The sequence below is a fragment of the Rhinoderma darwinii genome, chromosome 12 (assembly GCF_050947455.1).
Source record: "Rhinoderma darwinii isolate aRhiDar2 chromosome 12, aRhiDar2.hap1, whole genome shotgun sequence".
Taxonomy (NCBI): Eukaryota; Metazoa; Chordata; class Amphibia; order Anura; family Rhinodermatidae; genus Rhinoderma; species Rhinoderma darwinii.
This window is the reverse complement of record NC_134698.1, coordinates 62,921,321-62,946,271: the sequence shown is the minus strand read 5'-3', so window position 1 is coordinate 62,946,271 and position 24,951 is coordinate 62,921,321. Positions and strand designations below refer to the sequence as shown.

Genomic DNA, 24,951 nt, shown 5'->3' with positions numbered 1-24,951 from the left:
GTCATACCTCCTACCTTTTAATGAAAGAGGTACACATCAGGTGCACCTAATCACGCCCAGTGTAAAGGGTTTGAGGGGCAACAAGACTAAACAACCACTCATTCTTGCATTGAAGATGAACACACTTTACTAAACATTTTCTCAGTTAATTTGCAGAATACAGGTTAAATTCAGAGCAACCTGAGTGGGTGTTAATAAGGCCCCTGCACACCACGTTTATAACCTGCATTTAGTGTGTCAATTGTGAAAGCTCCCAATATACACGCTTAATGTGCCCATAGAGCTCCAATACTCCATTATCCCAACAGAAGCCAAAAGAACGTCCTTTTGACCTCTGTCGAGCTGGTATATGTCAGTGTACCAGTATTTTTGAATAATGGAATATTGTAGTAAACTTTGATATTCCATTATGAGGGATCCCGCTAAAAAAAAATACTATGCTGAATATACGTTTTAAAAAAACAAAACAAAACATGGGAGCCCATGTAAGACGTTTATGGCATTAATCACAAGTATACGCAGGTATATACAGTACACAGGTTAAACCTATACGTCAGAGAACTTCCCCAGCGCCGGAGTCCCAAGAAGAGCATTAGGTAGCACTCCGCCAGGGGCATTCGGGTGATGTATCCTACTGTATGCCCATACAGTGGGATGCGTTGCAGCCTTCCATCAGAAGTATACGCCCGGAATCCTGACTAAGCCTCACAAACAGCCTTAACCACACGCCTAGGACAGGGGGTCAGTACCAGAGTTAGTTCACAGTCCAAAATGAAGGCTTACGTCTCTTTAAAACCAGCTGACAACACATGCGGTTGAAGTGCGGTTAGAACTTATCACAAACACACATCTGAAAACTGCATGCATTTTTTGCTGTTACCGCATTGAAAAACGCATCAAATTGCGGTAAAAATGCACGCGGGATTTAAGGTGCGGTTTCTCAATGCGGTTCTAACTACACCTCAATCGCAACGTGTAAATAGACGATTAGTATAATTTCCAAAGAACATTGCAGGCCATTAACATGAATTGATCACTTCACACATCAAGGGTCCATTCAGACATTGTGGTTGAGGTGCGGTTAAAACTTGCATCTGAAAACCCCATGCCATTTACCTCTATTTGGTGCAGTTTTCGATGCAGTTGCTGCAAAAACGGCAACTGCTTGATAAACATAAAATCGCAGTTAAACGCATGCAGTTTTCGGATGCGGTTTTAACTGTCCCTCAACTGAAACGTCTGAACAGACTCTAAAGCTGGGGTCTCACATTATGGTTCAAATGCTGTTTTTTTTTGGGCGTGATTCATGACAAAACTGTACTGATTTGCCATGACTTTCATCAAAATTATGCGGCAAAAAACGCATTTTAAACAGCGACGTGAAATCCCAGTCTGACAAGTTAGACTCTCTTCACATCTGCATTGGAGGCAAGGCCCTCTTCACATCGTGTTTGTGAACTGCGTTTATCTTGTACGAAGGGAAAGCTCCAGATGTACGCGATGAATGTGTCCATCCTTTTGTTGAAGAATGGAATAGCGCTGTATACTGCGTGGAATACTTCTTTTTAAATGGGTGCCAATGGTGACAAATGCCACTGTTAGGCTCTGTTTACACTGGATTTTCCCTGGACGTTAGACGTATACGTCAGGAGCACATAAGTTAAACGTACACATAGGCTCACGTTATACAAATGGAGGCCAAAAGAGTGTCTTTAAGACCTCTGTCGGGCAGTATATGTCGGCTATGCAGTCAACTATGCTATTCTATCCAGAGCCATCCAATAAAAAACGTCTGCAATGATAGTATATGGAGGAAACCCCTGAGGTCACTGTCTATATATGGACAGTGATGTCAGTGGCTACTCCTTGAGCGAAATCCCCGTTGCCGACTCTGGTCGTGGAATTTGCTCCAGGAGGAGCCCCTGGCGTCAATGTCCATATATCGACAGTGACTTCAGGGGTTACCTCTAGGAGTGGAATCCCCGGCCAGATCATCGGCAACGGGGATTCCTCTCAAGGAGTAGACACTAATTCTGAAGCAGGGAACCATCAGCTCACTGCTTCAGAATTAGTTCAGAGCGGAGAAGCAGAGGGAGCTCATCCGCTCGCCGAGGACTCCCCAGGCACAGCGCTACTTTAAGCGCTGTACTCGGGAAAGCCCTTGTCGTTACTGCCCATTTATGGATAGTCACATCAGTAGCTTCTCCTTGAGCGGAATCCCGGTTGCTGACTCAGGCCAGGGATTTCGCCCCAGGAGGAGCAGAATCCCCGGCCAGATCATCGGCATCAGGGACTCCGCTTAAGGAGTAGCCACTGACGTCATTGTCCATATATGGACAGTAATGTCAAGGGCTTCCCCGAGCACAGCGCTTAAAGTAGCGCTGTGCACGGGGAGTCCTTGGCCAGCATCCTCGGGAGCTCCCTCTGCTCCTCCGCTATGAACTAATTCTGAAGCAGGGAGGTGATGGTTCCCTGCTTCAGAATTGGGTTCAACTGTACCTGAGGACGCAGATAAAGTTGACAGCGGGACATACCCCCGCCTGCCCGGGACACCGCCCGGAATTCGGGACTGTCCCGCTGAATCCGGGGCGGTTGGGAGGTTTGTTAAACAGTTATCTCCGGAGCTTGTCCTGCCCTACACTCTCTGGGTTTGAGGTCTTTGTGCTCCCATTCCCAGTCCAACAGCAAGGCCTCCTGCTCCAGGCGACAGCTCTGCACTGGCCAGGAAAGATTTCCCCACGGCTGTGCAACAAAGGGTCCCTCTCAAGCTGGCAGCGGTTTCTCGCACAAGTAGCTTGCCTGTCACCAACAGGCCCATCACTCTGCAGAGCTCCACAAGCAGTGCCTGTACCCAGCTTCCCATCCTTCCCTTTTTTGCAGGGTAACATATAAAGGGGGCCCTCAGTTCGGTCTCCCCACATGCTCGGTCTCTTCACATATACAGTCCGGTTATGAAACTCACCCACCCATGATGCCTCCGACTGGTGCTGGACCCTCTACGCCTGGTTTGCTGCGCGTCTGTGCTTGTAGTAGCAGCTGGTGTCTCCGGCCGCTATAAACCAGCTCCTGTTTTTTTTACTGAATACCTCTAAATAGAATAGCGTAGTTGACTACACTATTCTATCCAGCAAAAAAAACCTGTTTAGCCAATGTATACCACCACCGGACAGAGGTCAAAAGAGCACTCAGGAGCTTTCCCGACGTATATGTCAAATGTATAGGTAAAACTAAATGTGAACAGAGGCTCAGGTTAGGAATTCACGTAGCGGTCAAAATCCTTTTTTTTTTCTGTGATTTGTGGCCAAACCTTGCCATTTTGCGGCAATTTTTGCAAAGTCGTGGCAAAATGGAGCGGTTCTGCCACGATATGCAGCCAAAAACACATTTTGATCGCGACATGTGATCCCAGCCTTAGGGACCTCCATGGCAGTTCTGATGAAAAATGCCAGAATAAATAGCGCAGCATGCTGCACTATTTCTTTCAGTAAAACGACGGATACCCTCACGGAAACCTAAGGAAAATTAAGGTCAGTGTGTTACATCGGGCGCCGTTAGTGTTCGTGATGCAATGGCTCCGGTACTTCTGTTTTTTCATTCTTCTGTTCCTATGACGAAACAGAAGAATGGAAAAACTTAGCGCAAATGTGAACAGAGCCATATACACATACTGTAAGTTACTCCAACCACTTGTGACTGTGGCACTTCTAGTCTCACTTTTGCCAGGATCCTTGCAGAGCCGACTCCACCATCAGCATTGGGCTCTTGTTGAACAGATTAAAATGCTGCGGATGAAAAACTCAGCACCGCAGGTCAATAATTTCTGCACGGAAATTGTCACCAGCGTGTGGATGAGATTTTTCAAATCTCATCCAATTTGCTGCTACTTTAGGGTATGTTCACACGCTTAGCAAAAAACTTCTGAAATTTTCAGCCGTTTTTTATTCAAAGGCTGAAAATACAGAGCTGTTTTCAAGGGAAAACAGCTCCTGATTTTCAGCCATTTTTTTAAGCCACTCACGTTTTTTGTGGCGTTTTTTACGGCCAAAAACGTCTCAAGAAGTGACATGCACTTCTTTTTACGAGGCGTCTTTTTACGCGCCGTTTTTTCAAAACGGCCGTGTAAAAATACACCCTGTCGGAACAGAACGCACTATTTCTCATTGAAATCAATGGGCAAATGTTTGGAGGCGTCCTGCTTCCAATTTTTTGTCAGTTTTTCGGCACGTTTACAGCCCAAAAAACGGCCGAAAATAGCTTGTGTGAACATGGTCATGAGCCTTTTTTTTTTTTCCTTCAATAAGCCATACCCAAACGCGCGTTTTTTTACAGCCATTTTTGGAGATGTTTTTCTATAGAGTCAATGGAAAACTTTTTAGCGGGAGTTTTTTTACGCGACCATTTTTCAAAACGGCCACGTAAAAAAACGGCCCGTCGAAATTGAACGCCGTTTTTCCCATTGAAATCATCAGATGTTTGGAGGCGTTCTGCTTCCGAGTTTTCAGCCATTTTTCAGGAATTTTACGGCCCGAAAAACGGCTGAAAACACTCCGTGTGAACCTACCCTAAGCTTTTTTTAATTTGAGCTTATTTTGAGGCTTTTTTTTAGGCACCTTGCACACGACCGTAAAAATTGTCCGTAATTGCGGACCGAAATTACAGTCCGCAATTACAGACCAATTCACTTCTATTGTCCACAGACACCTTCCTGTTATTTACAGTAAGATGTCCGGGCTGTAGAAGTGTACTGCAAAAGATAGGACATGTCCTATCTTTTGCTTTTTACGGTCCGTGCTCCCATACTTTGTATGGGAGAACGAGCTGAAAATGCGGGCGGCTGCCCGCGGCCGTTGGTGGCCGGCTGTTCCTGCAATCGCGGCTTGTGATTACGGGCACAGCCGTGTGCATGGAGCCTAAGTCATTGTTTGAGGCGTCTTATGTAATGTCAGGGTATGTTCAGATGCAAATTCAAAAATGGCTGAAAATGACGGAGCTGTTTTAAAGGGAAAACAACCTCTGATTTTCAGCCATTTTTGTACCCAAAAACGTTTTTTGAGGCGTTTTTTGGAGCCGTTTTTGGAGCTGTTTTTCTATTGATACAATGAAAAAACGGCTCTAAAAAAACGGCTCAAGAAGTGACATGCTCCTTTTTACGGGGTGTCTTTTTACACGCCATTTTTTTAAAACATCGGTGAGTCTGAACTAAACTCAGTTTTTCCCATCCCATCCCATCCCATCCAATGGGCAGATGTTTGTAGGTGTTTAGCTAGCATTTTTCAAGGCGTGTTTCAAGTCGTATACGCCCCGAAATACGCCGGGAAATTCTGGGTGTAAACATATCCTCAATGGCAAAATCAGCTCCAAAAATTAATTCAGAAACATAAAAATACGCCTTATGTGTAATCAATGGGAAACTGTTTGCAGGCAAGTGTATTTTGGAGCGTAATATGAGCGTTTTACGCTTAAAAATAAGCCTGAATATAAGCTGTGTGAACATACCCTAGACTGAGAAACAAAGCTCCTCTCATGAGTGGCGAGAAACGTCCTGTAAAATCATGTTGCAATTTTATGCATATAATTTTCTATGATGGCCATGTACATATTGCACCGAGATGTACACAAATTCCATGTGGGGGGCGCAAGTCTGGGCCGCAAAAACTCAGGACATGTCATTTTACTGTCCGTGTTTGCGGATCATTTGACCTACTCAGGGGGTTGGCACAAACTGCTGACATCAATTCCGGGCTTTTTTTTTTTTTTTGCAAATCTGTAAGTACTGATGACACACGCCTGCGTTTTACCGCAATTTGGTGAATTTTTCAATGCAGTTGTTTTTTACGTCAATTCCATAAAAAAAGGCATAAAGTCACTATAAAAACGCAAGCGATATATGGATGCATTTTTTAATGCGGTTCTAACTTCAGCTCAACCGCAACATGTGATTATGTCAAATATGTGCTGCAGTTGTTACGGCGTGGCTTAAACCGCACACGGTTTTAGGGGAAATGCCACGGTTTCTCGGTTTTAATGAGCTTCACCTGTGCCAGCTGCGGAATTGTGCCACTTCACGGTAAAACCAGTGCGGTTTTGGCTGGATGGCTACAACCGCTACAGAACCGCAGCTCAACTGCAACATTTGAGCAGTCCCTTGGAGTATATTCAGACGGTGCAGTTCTGCTGAGGTTGTCCTATGGCTGTTGACGCGCGGCCAAAACTGCACATGGTTCTAACGTGAATTGTGTGGGTTTTTACCCTGATTGGATGTGTTTTTTGATGCGGTTCTAACCGCAACGTGTGACTAGAACCTAAATGTTTTTGATCACACAATAAAAAAACACATTAAAAATCGCAGCAAAAAACACAGTTTCAACTGTAAAAAGCGCACAGGTGAAAACCGCATTACATATGGTTTCGATGTGGTTTTTACCGCACGGCCAAAAACGCCTCATGTAAATGCACACTAGCTGTGCGGTCTGAATAAGCATTTGGTGTCCATTCACATGTTGCATTTGAGGTGCGGTTAGAGAGGAGATACTTTAAGGCTTTCCTTTATATATTTCTTAGGTTTAGGTTCCGTTCCTGGTTTTGTCTTAAGAAATACATGTAAAATCTGCAGCAAATCTTCACAGTGTGAACATGACCTTGGAGAATTAGTTCAATGCAGGTGTCCCAATCTAGAGTCAATCACAGAGCATGACACCTGATTGACTCACCTGGACTCAGGCTGAAGCACGTTAACCGGCCGCTATTTTTAGGGGAGAGCTGAGTGTGTGAGCTCAGGCTGTCCAGGTGTGGTAAGCTAGGAAATCTACCTGGTGTGTGCCTACTGAGTTGGTACAAACCCCCCTTCCTCCCCCTATGGAGCTGAGGTTTGAAATGATGAATTATGGGAGTTTTGCTCAACCTGAGGGGAGTCTTGCTGGTTTCAGAAGACTTGCAAAATGGATGGAGAATCTTCACTGGAAAGATACTTGGATCAATGTGAGGCTGAGGTACGTATCCTGTGGTAAGTGCATGCATGGGCTATGGCTTCCAGAAAAGAACTGGACTACTAATGTAAATGCACCTTTGGTGGGCCTGAGTGTATTAGACTGTTCACATGGCATATGTATGAGGCAGAAAAACACATGGCTGATTTCAAGGGAAAACCACCTCTGAATCCAGGTGTCTGTGGAGCTGACTTTGGTTGGTGTGTGTTTTTTTTTTTTTCTTGTATTGATGGAAAATCTGCTCCAAAAAAAAGGCCTTGGGCTTTGTTCATGTCTGCGCTAGGGCTACTTTCCGTCGGAGCGGAGCCCTGACCGGCACAGATGGAAACCATAGGTTTCAGTTTCCATCACCATTGATTATAATGGTAACTGATCCAGTGCTAATGGTTTCCGTTTGCCTCCGTTGTGCAAGGGTTCTGTCGTGTTGACGGAATCGATACTGTTATTTCCAATGAGCCAGGACCGCAGAACACGGCCGTAATAAGGCTTGCCCGTTCTTTCTGCGTTCCGGGGCCATGCACGTACTGTGGAAACCACGGTGCTGTGCATGGCACCATAGGAATGAATGGGGCTGCAATTCTCACTGGATTTTCGGGGGAATTGCGGCCGCAAAAGCACGGTTATGTGCATGGGGCCTTAGATGATGGCAATTCCATGATCTTCTTTATTTGTATATATTTTATTTATTTTTCTAAAATTGTTCTAGTGTTTGGTGACTGGCTCTACATTTGTGAGCTTTTTATCTATTACTGAATTAGGCCTCATGTACACGACGGTAAAAACTCCCGTTATAACGGGTCGTAATAACGACCCGAAATAACGAGCCCATAGACTTCTATTGGCCACGGGTACCTTCCCGTTTTCTTACGGGAAGGTGCCAGTGCCGTTGAAAAAGATAGAACATGTTCTATTTTTTTTTTCTTACGGGCTGTGCTAATATACTTTATAATGGGAGCACGGCCTGGAAAAACGGCCGGCTGCCCGTGCCCGGCCCGTAATTACGGGCACGGTCGTGTGCATGGGGCAAGGAAACTTGTCATCTTTTTAGGAGATGGCCAGTAGGTCACAGAAGACAAGCCTCAGGCCACCATTGATTTCCAGAATAGTGGGTCTGCGGTAATATACGGAAATGTGTCGGTCGGCCACAGAAATGAATGGGTCCGTAGTTACGGGCGATTTTACGGTTGTGTTCATGGGACCAGGATCACGCATGCAGGTTTTGCCTGTTTTTTGAGCCAAAGCCAGAAGTGAATTCCAACGGAAGGAAAGTTGTAAAGAAAAGATGCAGCTTTCTTCTGTACATAACTGATCCTGGCATTAGGATGCATCTACATGAGAATACTTTGGCCGCATAGTAAAAACCATGATTCTGCAGTGTGGTTTTTGCTGGTGCTGTTACGGGAAAAACATGTAAAATTAATTTTACCTACAAAAGTGTGGCTGAAAACCACTTATTTTTATTTTTTTTCTTAATGTGGCGTTTACAGCGCAGCTGAAAACTCCTGGAAACTCATCCTTAGGCCACATGCACACGACTGTATTCATCTATCTGTAAATACGGATCTGTAGGCATCTATTTATGGAACGGTATCTGCAAATACGGTCTATAATGCATCCGTATATACGGATCCGTAAAAAAGAGGGAGGCTGCAAATGATGTCACAATCATGTTGCATAGCAACACTTCTGTAAATACAGACTGTTTATGGTTGCATGTCCGTATTTACGGAAGCGACCTTAGGCTTCTATTGAAGAGTCCGTGCCATAATTACGGACAAAAATAGGACAGGTTCCATAATTTTTCAGCACAGACACCCATCTATAAAAATATGCAGAGGTGTCTGGCTGACAGAAATGAATGGGTCCGTAATTACGGACGAAAAATACAGCCATGTGCGTGGGGCTTTAGGGCCTATTCAGACTAGTGATGTGCACATCAGTGTATAACTGACAGAACATGGACTTAACTCGGACCCAATAAAGTCAATGGGCTTGTTTACATGTCTGATATTCTGCACGGACCATGGCAGTACTTTGTTCCGAATTTCACGTCTGACACCCATTCAGTCCGTGTGCCGTCCATCAGCGCAGTCCGTTTTTCACTGACAAGTTTTCCAATGCTCGTCTACGTACAGCTTTGACCATGTCCCCACACAGTAGGCTACCACAGAGAGGGGTCAGACAAAGGAGTAACATCACTGCAGGATCAGGCTAGAGTCTTTGGTGGTCTGTAGCCTTGGAGAGGCCTAGATCTGCATAGGAACTGTATACACAACTGTAGCATGTTTCTATTTATTTGCAAAGTTTTAAATGTCCTTATTGTCCGGAGGGATCTTGTGGGTCTTGTTAGCTTCTGTGTTTATCTTTTACTTAGGATGACCTTGGCTCTGCACCCCACATGTACACGCCTATGATGCAATATGACGACTTGAATATACAACCACTCCCAAACACGTCCTATGGGTCTGCTTTGGATCATTCCAAAGACCTCTCAACAGATTTCTCTTCAGTAGATCTTAGCTTTTTGCCTGACGACTTGAATCCTGATCATGAAAAGAATGAACTTCAAGGACAAGAATACTCACAACTTCAGGATAGTGGGATTTGTATGGACTCTTCTGGTATATCACAGCCATTCACTCCATCTGAGAACAGGGATGCCTCACATGACTCTTCTAACCTCTGCCCCATGCCCATTACCCCTATGACTCCAATGACTCCCATGACCCCGGTTTCTGAGTCCTCTGGAATAGTTCCTCAATTACAGTAAGTAACAAATGTTGTAAAGCGGTATAACCGTGGTGTTGCCCAAAGATTTGGATATTTTATCAGAGAATTTAACTTCTAGTAGGTTGTGAATTATGGCCTAGGGTCTTCTGCTTTAACCAATATGGGCCAAACCTGGGGATGCAAACATTAAGGACTTGGGTCTCTCCATTAGTACTAGACAAGATTCCTAAAGAATTTTGAGGCAGATTTTTTATATTTTTTTCCTGCCTGCAAATTCCTCCATGTGAACAGGGCTTTTTAGATGTGATAAACTGATTGCAACCCTGCGATTGCCTCTTCAGCAAAATATGGGGCCCACATAAAATAATCGCTATGTAATGTCAAACAGGACACCCCAACTCGGTTTAAAGAACATTGAGGCCCTGTGCACACTGAGGCAGATTTTATTTTATTTTTTTTCCTGCAAAACACTCAAATTCCCTCAGGAATTGAGGCAGATTTTGACCTGCCTGCACTTTCCACGGTTTTCGTGGCTTTTTTTTTTTTCGGCCACTGCCATTGAGCGCCATGGACAAAATGTCGTAAAACTTTCTTCGCTGCCCATTGATTTCAAAGGGAGGTCAGACTGAACCGAAGGACGAGTGAGCATGTTGCGTTTTTTTTTCTTCCCTGTCAGCGGGATAAAATGCCTGACTCCCATTGAAATCAATGGAAGGTGGTTTCGGGTATTTTTTGGTGCGGATTGCGATGTGGTTTCTGCGCCAAACTCAATGTGAACAGCCTTATTTTTATTTTTTTCTCCTCAGAAATATTGTATCCACTGTGAACTTGGCCTGTAGACTTGACTTGAAGAAGATTGCCCTGCATGCTAGGAATGCAGAATACAATCCAAAGGTATGGCTAGTGTGGAACCAAAGGAAACATGTGAAAAATCCCTGGCTCTTCAAAAAAACAATGTTTAAATGTGGTTTTTGTTCTCTGCTTTGTTCCAGAGGTTTGCAGCAGTTATTATGAGAATCCGTGACCCTAGAACAACTGCACTGATATTCAGCTCTGGCAAAATGGTCTGCACTGGAGCAAAGAGGTAGAACTGGACCAACCATCCCATGCAGATACCCAATACTACATAGTGGAAGTCAATGGCTCAAAATATATTAGACTGAAATTTATTTAGACCATCCTTTAGAGGGATAGACTGCATCCCATAATATTCCTCGTGCTATGGCTTAACCTAGACCTCCATATACTTTGCTTTCCAGTTTTTCACTGTATATTGAGAAGTTATCCAGCTTTCGAACATACTTTCAAGTTAAATTCTTCAATTTCATTAAAAAAAAATCTCTACTTGCTGTCAACGATTTATATATTTTATTAGGGGTTTTTTTGTTTACATAAAGCTAACTCCAAGTTACATTAGGGGTTTCTGAGACTGTCTAAAATCCACCTCCCATATCACTTGGCTCAGGCTGCTGCTCTGTCCCCCTTTCTTTACACTTCAGTTTTAAGCTTGATTATACCTTAATCTGCATACTGTCCAGTATAACACTTTTCTAAATGTTGGAATTTTTGTCTTCTATTGACCTTTGACAGTGAAGAGCAGTCCAGACTGGCAGCGAGGAAGTATGCCCGTGTTGTACAAAAGCTGGGTTTTCCAGCAAAATTTCTTGACTTCAAAATCCAGAACATGGTAGGAAGCTGTGATGTGAGATTCCCAATACGGCTTGAAGGTCTGGTCCTTACTCATCAGCAGTTCAGCAGGTAAAAACCTTGCTTTATCCTGTAGCTAGTTAGAAGCTCTGTCACCACATATGTGCCCTTTCTCCTACATAAGGAGATCGGCACTATAATGTAGGTGACAGCAGTGCTTTTTATTTAGAAAAACAATCTCTTTTTACCACAAGTGATTTTAGCTTTATACTAATTAGTTTCCTAATGCCCAACTGGGCATGTTTTTACTTTAGACCAAGTGGGCGTTGTACAGAGGAGTGTATGACGCTGACCAATCAGCGTCATGCACTTCTCTCCATTCATTTAGTCGGCGCATAGGGACACTGCGTTATTCACTATGTGCTGTCTTATACTGACATATTAACGTTACTGAAGTGTCCTGACAGTGAATAGACATTCCTTCCAGCCAGGACGGGATGTCTGTTCACAATCCCGATACTTCGTTAACGTTTCTGTGCTACTTACAGCAGAGCAAGCGTGATCTTGTGAGATCTCGCAGTAAATGACAGGTTACAGCGAGATTACACTTTGCTCTGCTGTAAGTACCAAACAAAGGTTCGCGAAGTGCTGGGATTGTGAATAGACATCCCGTCCTGGCTGGAAGGAATGTCTAGTCACGGTCTAAACACTACAGTAACGTTAATGTCAGTGTAAGGCAGTAGATGGTGAACAACCCAGTGTCACTATGCGCTGACTGAATGGGAAGAAGTGTATGACGCTGATTGGTCAGCGTCATACACCTTTGTAAAACGCCCACTTGCTCTAAAGTAAAAACATGCCCAGTTGGGCATTAAGGTAATAAGCATAAAGCTAAAATCGCTCCTAAAGTGGTGAAAATAAAAAACACTGCTGTCACCTATATTATAGCGCTGATCTCCTTTATATAGGAGATAGGGCACTTATAATGTGGTGACAGAGCCTCCTTAACTTATAGCTGGCCCATGCAATGCTTCACTTGCCCCTCACCAGACCATCATGGTCACTGAATGGACATACCTTGCCAGACGTCTGGAAAGATTAAAGCATTTGCAATGGGGAAATGCAGGATTATCGTAACCTTTCACAAAATGTCACCGTGTAACCCCAACCTAGATGATCCAAATATTTCCATGGTTAAGGGATAACCTTCAAATGGTAAGAACTCCTTTACAACTTTACTGCAGACAGTGAATGTGTACTCCATGTAAAGCTGCAGAGTTATAGTACATCACCAGGGCAGCTCCCTGCATACAGCTACTATTAGAAAAATTTACCATTAAACTCTATGGCTCTGTGTATCTGGAGCGCTAACTAAACGGAGTGCTGACTGCTAAAGATATATTCTGAGTAATGGGAGCAGAATACTAGACTTATAAATCGAGTAAATACAAAGTGGACCTGGCAGCTCTCCTGACATCTGGTTTAGAAAATACTTGTACTCTCCATAAAATGACAATTCTAGAACATCTTTTCTTAGAACTCGGCCTTGTGCTGTTCCCTTGTTCCTCCTAGAAATGTATTTCTAACTGGGTGTTGCCATTCCCCCACGGTCATAGGGGCGTGTCTCACTGTCGGCACTGATTGGCTAGCATCAGGTGGGGTAGGGAAACACCCCCAACTGGTAACACCCACTTGTCTATTTCTAAACTTGAAGTAGGAATAACAGAGGAACAACACAACAAAGTTCTAAGCAAATGCTCCAGAATTGTTATATTATGGGAAATATAAGTAGTTAATAAAACAGACATGGTAGAAAAGCTGACATAGGGTTTACTATTGTGTAACTTTTTTTTTTTTTTTTTTAATCTCCCTTTAGTCATGTAAATACCAATCTAATTAGGTATTGTTGCATCTGGAAAAGTCAACTATTAAAAAATTGCGTTATTTATCCCACAGTGAATGCTGTAGGGGGTGAAAAAAAATAAAAAGAAACAGCAATTCTGTTAAGTCGTATGTACCTGAAAATACTAACAGAAACTTCAGCTCCCCACATGAGACACTCCCACCGCTCTTTTGACAGAAAAATAAAGAGATGGTGACAAGTTTTGAGTAACAAATTTTTACTGAAATCCTAATAAAAAAATTGTAATAGTGTTTTGTTTGCTTACAGTTATGAACCTGAATTGTTTCCAGGCCTCATTTACAGGATGGTGAAACCAAGGATTGTACTCCTTATTTTTGTCTCTGGAAAGGTCGTATTAACTGGTAAGGTTCTGAGTCTTAAAGTGTAACTAAACGTTTAACAAACTTCTGACATGTCATGGTGACATGTCAGAAGTTTTGATTGGTGGGGGTCCGAGCACAGAGACCCCCACCAATCGCTAAAACGCAGCATCTGAAGCACTTGTGTGAGCGCTCAGCTGCTTCGTGTCTGTCCGGCTCTTTCCAGGAATAAATGTATTGAGTACGGGCTCAGACTTTCTATCGCGTCCGTACGACTTTTTCCAGAAATGTGTATCGGAGTACAGGCTCAACAGAGGCCGGATTCAGACGAGCGTGTGCGTTCTGCGCACGCAAAAACCGTGGCGTTTTGCATGCGCAAAAGGCACTTGACAGCTTCGTGTGCCCTGTTCATATGGATGCGCGGCTGCGTGCTTTTCACGCAGCTGCCATCTTTATGACACTCCGTTTGGATGTTTGTAAACAGAAAAGCCCGTGGTGCTTTTCTGTTAACATTTATTCTTTTACTGTTATTGCGCGAATAACGCTTGTCCCACGGAAGTGCTTCCGTGGGGCATGCGTGATTTTCACGCACCCATTGATTTCAATGGGTGCGTGATGCACGAAAAACGCCTAAATATAGAACATGTCGTGAGTTTTACGCAGTGGACTAACGCTGTGCAAAAAAACATGGACTGTCTGCACTGCCCCATAGACTTGTATTGGTCCACGTGAAAACCACGCGGACTGCACGGATGCAAATCACGTTCGTCTGAATCCGGCCAAAGTCTGAGCCCGTACTCCGGATAAATTTCTGGAAAAAGCCATACAGACACTCAGTGGCTGAGTGCTCACACAAGCGCTTCAACTGCTTTGTTATAGAGATTGGTGGGGTGGGGTCTCAGTACTCGGACCCCCACCAATCAAAACTTCTGACGTGTCACGATGACACGTCAGAAGTTTGTTAAACGTTTAGCTACACTTTACGTTGTTTTTTTTGCATGGGGTTTTAGTTTCATGCTTACATGTTAATAAAAAAAAAATTATAGCAAGAACCACTTGGTATGTCCACACGTGGCAGATACGCTGCAGATTTTTTTCAGATTTGTTGGTGGAAAATCTGCAGCATGTTACAGTAGCAATGAAGTGGATGAGATTTTTAACAAATCTTATCCACATGCTGCATAACGTTTCTACTCTAGTATTGACCTGCCGTGTAGATAATTAAATCTGCAGCATGCCAATCCTGCCATGTAATGGTTGTGGATTTTCCCGATTTCAGTTCAATGGGAACGTCAAAATTAACAAATACGAACTGCTGTGCGTCCACAGGTAATTCGCATGTCCAAAAAAAAAACCTGACTTCTCTGAATAAAAAAAATCTAGTTTCCTCCTCTGGTGCTCGTACAAATGTGTCCCCAACTCTTCTCTGTATAGGTGACCTCCTGTTTGTTTTTGTTTTTTAAATCCCATGACTGCTGCAGCCAATCACAGGCTGCAAAATTCACATCTGAACTCCATAGGGAAAAATCCACAACCATTCTGCAGCAGAAATCTACATGCTGTATATTTAATAATCCACTACAGATCAATTTTCCACGTGGATATTTGATAGTGTCTGAGATTTGTTAACTTCATCCAATTTGCTTCTACTATAAATTGTGGATTTTTCAACTGCAAATCTGTACAGAAAACCCGCCGATAGACTAGCCACCAACATGGGTGATTTATTTTTCCACAGGGGGCCTTATTGTCATGCTCAGGCCTACCTAAAACTGCAGTCACCCTTGCATAACACAATCTATGCAGACTCTGTTTTTTTTCCCCAAGCAAATTGCTTGCTTTGCCTGCAAGTATTTTGCTTATGATTTCGATCTTCCTTCTAAAATTCAGCATTTTGGTGGTCACTGGGGTGAGGTAGAAACCCCAAACCTGTTAATACCTATCTTCAATGTAGTGGCTGCTAGATTATGTGCCCATTCAAAACTGCTGGCAGAGGGTGACTTTTTGACATTCCTGTTAATAGTCAGCATTTAAGTTCGTGGCACAGATCCTTTGAATTAACTGAGATGTATGTCTATTTATGGTGTAATGTTAATGTCCTTATTGTGTCTTTTAGGTGCCAAAGAACGTTCAGAAATCTATGACGCTTTTGAAAACATATATCCTATTCTAAAAGGTTTCAAGAAAACAACATAAGCCATATATTTGGGAAGGGGGAGGGAGTAAACTTTAATATTTATGAAAATTGTTCTAACATAAAGGTTTGTAACCCACTTTGGTCTTGTGGCTGTATTATTCCTCTCCTCCCCACTGTAGCTTAATGCCCTATGAACTATGTATTTTGTTTTTGCCTAAAAAACGGCCAGCCTAATTTGATTGGTTTTCAGTGTCTTCTATTACTGCCCCCCCCCCCCTTATGGTGTACCATAGTGCCCAAAAACTACAGTCCTACAGTACCCAAAACCTGCCTGACTATTGCCTAAGTAACACTTCCTAACTTATGAACTAGATTTCTGGAACAAACCTAACTCTTGAATAAACCTGTGACCACATTATAAGGGATCTATCGCCTACATAAGGAGATTGGCGCTATAATGTAGGTGACAGCAGTGCTTTTTATTAAGAAAAACAATCTATTTTTACCACGTTATGAGCGATTTTTAGCTTTATGCTAATTACTTTCTTAATGCCCAACTGGGTGTGCTTTTACTTTAGACCAAGTGGGTGTTGTACAGAGGAGTGTATGACGCTGACCAATCGGCGTCATACACTTCTCTCCATTCATTTAGACCGCGCATAGTGACACTGAGTTGTTCACTATGTACTGCCTTATACTGACATATTAATGCTACTGAAGTGTTTAGACAGTGAATAAACATTCCTTCCAGCCAGGACGGGATGTCTGTCCACAATCCCGATACTTGGTTAACATTTGTTTGGTACTTACAGCAGAGCAAGCGTAATCTCGTGAGATCATGCTGTAAATGACAGGTTACAGGGAGATTACGCTTGCTCTGCTGGAACTACCAAACAAATGTTAACAAAGTATCGGGATTGTGAACAGACATCCCGTCCTGGCTGGAAAGAATGTCTAGTCACTGTCAGGACACTTCAGTAACGGTAATATGTCAGTATAAGACAGCACATGGTGAATAACTCTCACTATCCGGTGATTTAAATAGAGAGAAGTGTATGGTGCTGATTGATCAGCGTCATATACTCCTCTGTACAATGTCCACTTGGTCTAAAGTAAAAACCACACCCACTTGGGCATTAAGAAACTAATTATCATAAAGCTAAAATTGCTCCTAACCTGGTGAAAATAGATTGTTTCTCTAAATAAAAAGCACTGCTGTCACCTACATTACAGCGCCGATCACATTATGTAGGAGACAGGGCACTTATGTGGTGACAGAACCTCTCATGCACAAAGCAATATTTGGTTTTGCAATCTGCAAAACCACGGGTCCATTAGACAGCAAAAAAAACCTTGTTTGTCATCCGCACTCACGAATCTACAACTCTTCATTGGTATTGGTGAATCTGCAAATCCAAACCATAAAATGATTAGTCCTGAGTATTTGCAGCCCCTGCACTAATCCATGCAAGTCAGTCGTGTGCCTTAGGAAAGAATGGGTCCATGGTTTAGCTGCAAAAATGCAGATAAATGATGGCCACAAATAGTCAGTCTACGGCCTCATGCACATGTAGGGGAAAAAGAAAAAAAAAAATAATGCAGGTTTGCCAGTGAAGCTTGTGCACAGAAAAGCTGCAATGGGTTATAGTGCCAGCCATGTGGATGAGATTAAACAAATCTTGGCCACAGGCTGCATCATTTTTCCATGCGTTTAATTGTGCTGATTTTCAAGTCTGCAGCATATACCTTTCTGCTGTGGAGGTCACCCTACTAAATGTATAGGGGGTGAAATTCACTTTAAATTGTATTTCTGCTGCAGATTTTCTTTTGGACCTGGCCTTTGGGTATGCTCATGGCTGAACACTCTGGAAGAAAAATATGAAACCTCTGCCTGTTGACTTCAAAGGGGAAAAATTGTGTTTTGCTCTGATGGGGTGTTTTTTACACGGCGGTTTGGAAAGAAAGGCACATAAAGTGCTCTGTAAAAAGTAGTGCATGTCACTTCTTGAGCAGTTTTTCATTGTGGCAATAGAAAAAACACTCCAAAAATGGGTGCTAAAAACACATCACAATGCACTTTCTTAAAATACAGCCGAAAATTTCAGGTTGTTTTCCCTTAAATAGCTCCATATTTTACAGCTGGTTTAGCGTGTGAACATAGCCTTAAGGTTACTCTGTTAAACATGGTGTCTACAGCAAACTATTGCAGGAGCCTCCAGATTTGGTCATATTTTGCATACCATGCAGCACTATTTTCTGGTAAAATGCAAGAACCCATTAAAGTTAATGGGATCCATCAGGCAAAGTTTATTTCTATAAGTGATGTGTCCCTTGCTTCTGTTCTATCGTAGGAATGGAGAAATGAACTCCGATGTGGAAAACCATGTTCCGCTCAACCTTCAACCAAAAAGGAAGTGCTTTTTAAGTTACATTGCAGACTATCTGGGCACTAAACTGCCCTGTGTATGACTCAGGATTGGATCACCCGTGTCCAGAAGCCTCTTACGACGTATTGGATTCAGGACTCTCGGTTTAGTCACAGCTGCAAAGAACTCCCCTCACCCTGGAGGCCTCGGAGCAACCATGTATAACACGGTCACCCATTCGTTTGAAATGGAGTTTATTAATACTGCGTTGATGTACACAATGCAGAATTTCTGACAATTTTCTGTGTGGAAAATCTGCAGCATATTACAGTAGCAGCAAAGTTGATGAAATTTGACGATGATAGGACCTGTTCATGTCAGAATTGGGGTTCTGTTCGGCCTTTCTGTCGGTGGAACCAATGAATGGAAACCATAGCTTCCGTTTGTCTTACCATGTGACTTCAATGGTATTGTTTCCATTGCAGTTTTTGTCTGTTCCATGAGGTTTCTGGGTTTTTCTCGCAGAAGCGATAGCATAGTCTACTACGCTATTGCTTCCATGAGAGAAATTGAAACCTTACAGAATATAAACAAATAAAAATCAACTGTAACAGAAGCATTACCATTGAAGTCAATGGTAATGCAACCGGAAGCTGTGGTTTCCATTTGATTTCCGTTCATCCTTCTTCTGGCGGAAAGGTCAAACGGAACCAAGGAACGGAAGCCCGACTCTGATGGGAACGCACTCCTATCCAACTACTGTAGAAAAATAATCTGCAAAAATATGTGTGGAAATTGACCTGTAATACCAATCCTCCAGCTGCAGCATGTGCATTTAACTTCGGAAAATGCGGTGGAAAATTTAGGCAGAAACACTGCAGTGTTCCTGCTACATGTGAACATACACTAACCCTGAAGTGAAATCATGTGACTGCCTCCTGCTTCGCCCCACTAATGAGATGAATGCCAGGGTTTCAGTTGGTTCTGCCTTTACCTACCTTACGCAGGGGATTTGCGAGGGCAGGAGACAAAATATGAAATATATAAAGGATGCTAAGTGCTTGTCCGCACAACAGAATTGCGGCATATTATCCGTCTGAAATGGCATTTGGAAAATATGCAGCAGAATACGGGAGCAGCAAATTGGCTGAGATTCAACAAATCTCATCCACACGCTGTGTAAAATTTTTGACCTGCGGTGCGTATTTTTTCGTACTGCAGAATGTCCATTCCTGCTGCAGAAAATGGACTAAATTGCTGTTTTTTCAGAGGCGATGTCACTAAACGCAGGAAATGGTATTGTTCTTCCACGGCGGATTGGCCGCTAGTTTCAATGGAAATGTTCCAGAAACTTTCTGCAGTGATTTCATTACGTGTGAACAAGCTCTAATGCCTCATGCACATGACAGTGTGCGCCCGCTGAGTCCCGTCAGTGATCCGTGGAAGGATAGGACATGTCCTTTCTTTTCACGGACCCGATTCATCTGCTAAAGTGTATAGGGCCGTGATAACAATTGGATGCCGTTAAAAACGTCCTGAGTGACATATCGGTCGTGTGCAACTGGCATAACTGTTCGCTCACCATCAATAAATAGTATATTTTAATGTGTTTGCATATTAACAGGAGCAGACTGAGGCCGGATTCACACGAGCGTGTGCCTTTTGCGCACGCAAAAAACGTGGCGTTTTGCCTGTGCAAAAGGCACTTGACAGCTCCGTGAGGCAGCATCATATGATGCGCGGCTGCCTGGTTTTCGCGCAGCCGCCATCATTATGACACGCCGTTTGGATGTTTGTAAACAGAAAAGCACGTGGTGCTTTTCTGTTTTCTTTCATCCTTTTCACAGCTGTTGCGCGAATCACGCAGTGCGCACGGAAGTGATTCCGTGTGGCATGCATGGTTTTCACGCACCCATTGACTTCAAAGGGTGCGTGATGCGCGAAAGAACGGACATGTCGTGACTTTTACGCAGCGGATTAACGCTGTGTAAAAATCCCGCACGTGTCTGCACGGCCCCATAGACTAATATAGGTCCGCGCGACGCGCGTGAAAAATCACGTGCATTGCATGGACGTATATCACGTTTGTCTGAATAAGCCCTTACAAGTAGAAATATTATTACGGTCACGCCAAACATCCCTCACTGGCCATGGTAGGAAACCTTGTTTTAAAAAAAAAAAAAAAAGTCCCATCACCAAGCTAAATGTGTTTTAAAATAACAAAAATCATGTCTCTGCTAGAACTCATGGCGATGGGACAATGTGATCACAGTTGTGGCTCGTTTCTTTGTAATCAACTTAAGGCCCTGTTTACACTGGGCGATTATCGAGCAGACAAGCGTTCATATAAAGCTCGTTGCCGATAATTGCCCTGTGTAAACAGGGCAGCGATCACTAGATGGATGAGCAAACAATTGATCATCTGCCGGTCGGATCTGTTTACAAAAAGTGAAATATCGTTGTCGGCAGGACATCTCCCTGTGTAAACAGGGAGCCGCGCTGCCGATATGATGATAACGTATGGGGACAAGCGATCGGAGTAACAACCGCTCGTCCCCATCCATAGCTTCGTGTGACAGGAGCAAACGAGCGCCGATCAACGATGTGTCTTTGATCGGTGCTCGCTGCACCGGCTGTATATTGGCAGGTGTAAAAGGCCCTTTAGGCCATGTTCACGCATGGCGGATATGCTGTGTAAGTGTAAATGTACACTGCGTATCTGCCCTGTTGCCCGCAGGGAATTCCGGCTGAAAAAAAACGCAACAAATTTTCTGCTGCGAAAATCCTGCAATGCGGAAAAAAAGGCTATACCTACCATGGTGACGTGTCTCTCTTGAAGTCCTGCAGCCCTGGGATGAGGTTTCATCCCCTGGGACAGCTGCCGCGGTTGCATGGGATGAAACGTCATCCCAGGAGGCCAGCCTGGATGAAGAAGCACAAAATTCCGGGTAAGCATAAGTTTTTTTTTTTCTGAATTGTGATTTCTGTGGCGGAATCACATCTTTTCTGCTGCAAAAATTGCAACATCTATGTGTTTCAGATTTTATCTCAATGGGGAAAACCTGCAACACAATAGCAGCAATTAGGCTATATTCAGTCTAAAGTGTGCGAAATCGGCCGTGAAAGACAGCTGTTTTCTCACGCCCGATTTGCACCTGGGCGGCACCCGTTTTCACGGATCCTTCATTGACTTCAGTCAAACTGGAGAAAAATAGAACATGTAGCCATGTGACGGCCATTTAAAAAAAAAAAAAATGTCCCTCGCAAGGACGAATAACACGTTTGTCTGAATATAGCCTTACGCAAATCCAATTGATATACTGTGGATTAAAAAAACTTACCGCAGGTCAATTTCTGAGTGTTTTCCGCTTATTTACGCAGCGTGCGGATGAGATTTGTTCAGATCCCATCCACTCTGCTCCTACTGTATTATGCTGCATATTTTCCGCAACTAAATCAGTTGCGGAAAATCTGCAGTATTTACGCTACGTGTGAACCCGGCCTTAATGTGGCCGTACATATTCGATGTATGTTGGCCACACCTGCCTATGTCGGTGGGACTGGCTGCCCATCTGATGTGTATGGCGGCGTCCTGACTCTCCCCGATGGTAGATGTTGGGGAAGAGAAGGGTCGGCCATGTTGAGTTCCAGCACGCCTGATCGTTTCATAGTAGATGAGTCGCTGCAAATCCAGCACGTTTGGAACTTTCACAATAGTCACAGTCGCGCTACATCACGTCGCAGCGCGACCAATTAATTACCTGTCGCCTCATAGCCCTAGCCTAATAAGTTCCCTATAACTGCTCACCAGTCAAGGATGGAAGTGTGGGAAATCTGGGTGACAACTGTTGGACCTGTGTTATGGTGGCCATATTAGTTGTCACCCAGCATTCCTAGAAACAGATGAGTAGAATTTGTAACAACTTTACAGACCAGGAGCATTTAGACTTCTTTCTATACAGTGATGACTTTTTATTTATAGGAGAATGTCCTTGAAATGATTAGAAGTGACTGAAGCGAATACAGAGCGGCGACGCAGCGCTCCACAGATACAACGCGGCCGCCGGTCACGTGTCTCCGGCCTGTCAGTCATACTAACCACGCCCCTTCTCCCAGCATGCACCAGCTTGAAAACAAAATCCCACGTGACAGCCGGTGAGAAGAAGCTGTCATGGCGTCTCCCTGCGCGAAGGGAGCTCCGAGTTGGCAGCATTTTGCGGCAGGGGGAAGCGTGATTCCCCGCAGAAGAACGGAGCTGGTGGACTCTGTGGATGACGCTGAGGGGCTTTATGTCGCGGTGGAGCGCTGTCCGCTATGTAACACGACGCGCCGAAGGCTGACCTGCGCCAAGTGCGTCCAGAGCGGGGACTTCATCTTCTTTGACGGGAGGGACACGGAGAGGTAACCGAGGGGTGGGGGTTCTAGGCTGCTTTTGGAATTAAACGCAGACACCCCCCTGTATAAGCAGAGGCTTGTGGGGGAGGGGAGGTGATTGGCTTCTGCGACTGACTTTTATGCCGTTTGTGTCGCGGAACGTTTGTCTCCATAGAAGTCATTGGAATCGTTGAGCGACTTTCTCATGTGTCCACTGTTTCTACTGACGTTGTGGTTGTAAGCGTTGATGTAAAGTACATAATGTAGCTGCAGTTCACATTGCAGGATACCTGCGCTATATGTAAACAGTATGGCCGCCAGTAAAGCTCATCCATATGATGTCAGTATTTAGCATCGTCCGTGGCCCCGGGTGATAGAGAAGCCTTTAGTTGTATGAATCTGAAACCCCTTTCACGTGCTGCCGAAAATGTAATAATGAAACAAAGATGATGTTTGCGAGGAGAAGCAGCATGCTACTAAGACCCCATTCACATTATTGCCCTACGTTTATTGTGTACGTCGGAAAGCTCCCAACATACACGATAAACCTGTTCATAAGGCTCCATTATCCCGACGGAGACCAAAAGAGTGACCACCTCTGCTGCATCGGGCTGGTGAACGTCATCCGTTTTTGGAGGATGGAAGAGGCTGGTAGACTACACTATTCCATCCTGAGGGATCCCATATAAAAAATATATATATATCTATATCTGCCTGGTATGTGTTTTTTAACATGAGAGCCTAGTGGGTGATGGATGCCACTGTATGGTGTCCGTCACAGGTATATGTTAGATGTTTACCTCGGGGAGCTCCCGACATCACTGTCCATATACGAGTCCTTCTCCATGAATTAGAATATCATCAAAGTTAATCTATTTCAGTAATTCAATTCAAAAAGTGAAATTCATATATTCTATAGAATTATTGCACACAGAGATCTATTTCCAGCATTTTTTTCTTTTAATGTTGATGATTATGGTAACCGTTAATGAAAACCCCAAATTTAGTAAGAAAATTATAATATTATATAAGCCCAATTTCAAAAATGATTTTTTTTTATACCGAAATGTTGGCCTACTGAAAAGTCTGTCCAGTATCTGCCCTCAATACTTGGTCGGGGCTCCTTTTGCATGAATTACTGCATCAATGCGGTGTGGCATGGAGGCGATCAGCCTGTGGCACTGCTGAGGTGTTATCAATGCGGCGTGGCATGGGGGCGATCAGTCTGTGGCACTGCTGAGGTGGTATGGAAGCCCAGGTTGCTTTGATAGGGGCCTTCAGCTCGTCTGCATTGTTGGGTCTGGTGTCTCATCTTCCTCTTGACAATACCCTATAGATTCTCTATGGGGTTTAGGTCAGGCGAGTTTGCCGGCCAATCAAGCGCAGTGATACTGTGGTTATTACACCAGGTGTTGGTACTTTTGGCAGTGTGGGCAGGTGGCAAGTCCTGCAGGAAAATGAAATCAGAATCTCCATAAAGCTTGTCAGCAGAGGGAAGCATGAAGTGCTGGGAAATATCCTGGTGGGCGTCTGCGCTGACTCTGGACTTGATAGAACAGTGGTTACTATACCAAAACAGAGATCGACCATAAACCCCCCTCTACTCCATTTATCTATCTCGTTTGTGATGGGAGGCAAACGTGTGCCCAATATTTACAATGGAAAAAGGTGTTTAACTTACTCAATAGAATAATGTCCTACAGCGAAAAAGTATTTAAAACACCAATTCAATATAAAAAGTATAAATTGTATTAATTAAAAACAATATGTATCTCAGATTTGCCACAGTGTTTAGTGGACACAAGGTAGCAGCTTAGATGGACATGGCTATACAATGCATAGTATCACCGCATTAAACAAAATGTTGCACGCTCTATTTGTTAAACTATGTTGTACGCTAGCAACAAATAGTGGAGTTAATACAAACCCCCACCCCCATCCACATCTAATAATCTAGATGGTTCGATGCTGTTTAAATCATGTTAAAAATAGATCCATGAGTGTAATTATGATGGTGGCTTACCCATTATAACTGTAAAGGTGGCTGCCTGGCGTTACACCCCGACGCGCGTTTCGGTTGAAAGCCTTCGTCTGGGGGTTAATATAACAGTGGACCAACACCAGCAGATGACAAGGCTCCCCAAACCATGGTAAACATGGAGACGTGCTGCCGACATGGGGATGAATGATCGGAGAAACGAGCGCTCGTCCCCAAATATGGCTTCTTGTGAAGGGAACAAACGCGAGTCTATTAACTAACTTTCTTGTAGATCGGTGCTCGTTTAGACGCTTGTGTGTGGGGGGCCTTACTCTTCTGCCAACAGCCATTCTTCTCAACCCCCCCCCCCATACACCTCCATAAACAATGAGGAGAGGGGGGAATCCGTTAAGTCGCCTTCAGAAGTCTCTAGCAGTGGCTTATCTTCTGCAGGAACAAAGCTGCTGGTTCAGACCACATTCATCTGATTATGGCCAGTTTGCCAAAATT

General features: G+C 43.8%; 2 protein-coding genes across 3 annotated transcripts in view; both read left to right on the top strand.

Annotated features, from left to right (window-relative positions):
* TBPL2 (TATA-box binding protein like 2) overlaps positions 1-15,803 on the top strand; it is a 35,027-nt gene extending 19,224 nt beyond the window's left edge. Inside the window, exons 1-7 of one of the 2 annotated variants that reach the window (XM_075843274.1) lie at positions 6,907-6,989; positions 9,361-9,752; positions 10,523-10,610; positions 10,709-10,800; positions 11,307-11,474; positions 13,534-13,628; positions 15,703-15,803. In XM_075843274.1, the coding sequence (XP_075699389.1) occupies positions 6,939-6,989; positions 9,361-9,752; positions 10,523-10,610; positions 10,709-10,800; positions 11,307-11,474; positions 13,534-13,628; positions 15,703-15,782 (966 nt within the window). In that variant the 5' untranslated portion in view covers positions 6,907-6,938 and the 3' untranslated portion in view covers positions 15,783-15,803. Of the gene's footprint in view, positions 1-6,906; positions 6,990-9,360; positions 9,753-10,522; positions 10,611-10,708; positions 10,801-11,306; positions 11,475-13,533; positions 13,629-15,702 lie in introns of those variants that run through there. The other variant, XM_075843275.1, reaches the window with a different exon arrangement.
* A 6,411-nt stretch (positions 15,804-22,214) lies between these two features.
* ATG14 (autophagy related 14) overlaps positions 22,215-24,951 on the top strand; it is a 37,906-nt gene continuing 35,169 nt past the window's right edge. The window contains exon 1 of the mRNA XM_075843313.1: positions 22,215-22,490. Coding sequence (XP_075699428.1) covers positions 22,261-22,490 — 230 coding nt within the window. The 5' untranslated portion in view covers positions 22,215-22,260. The remainder of the gene's footprint in view (positions 22,491-24,951) is intronic.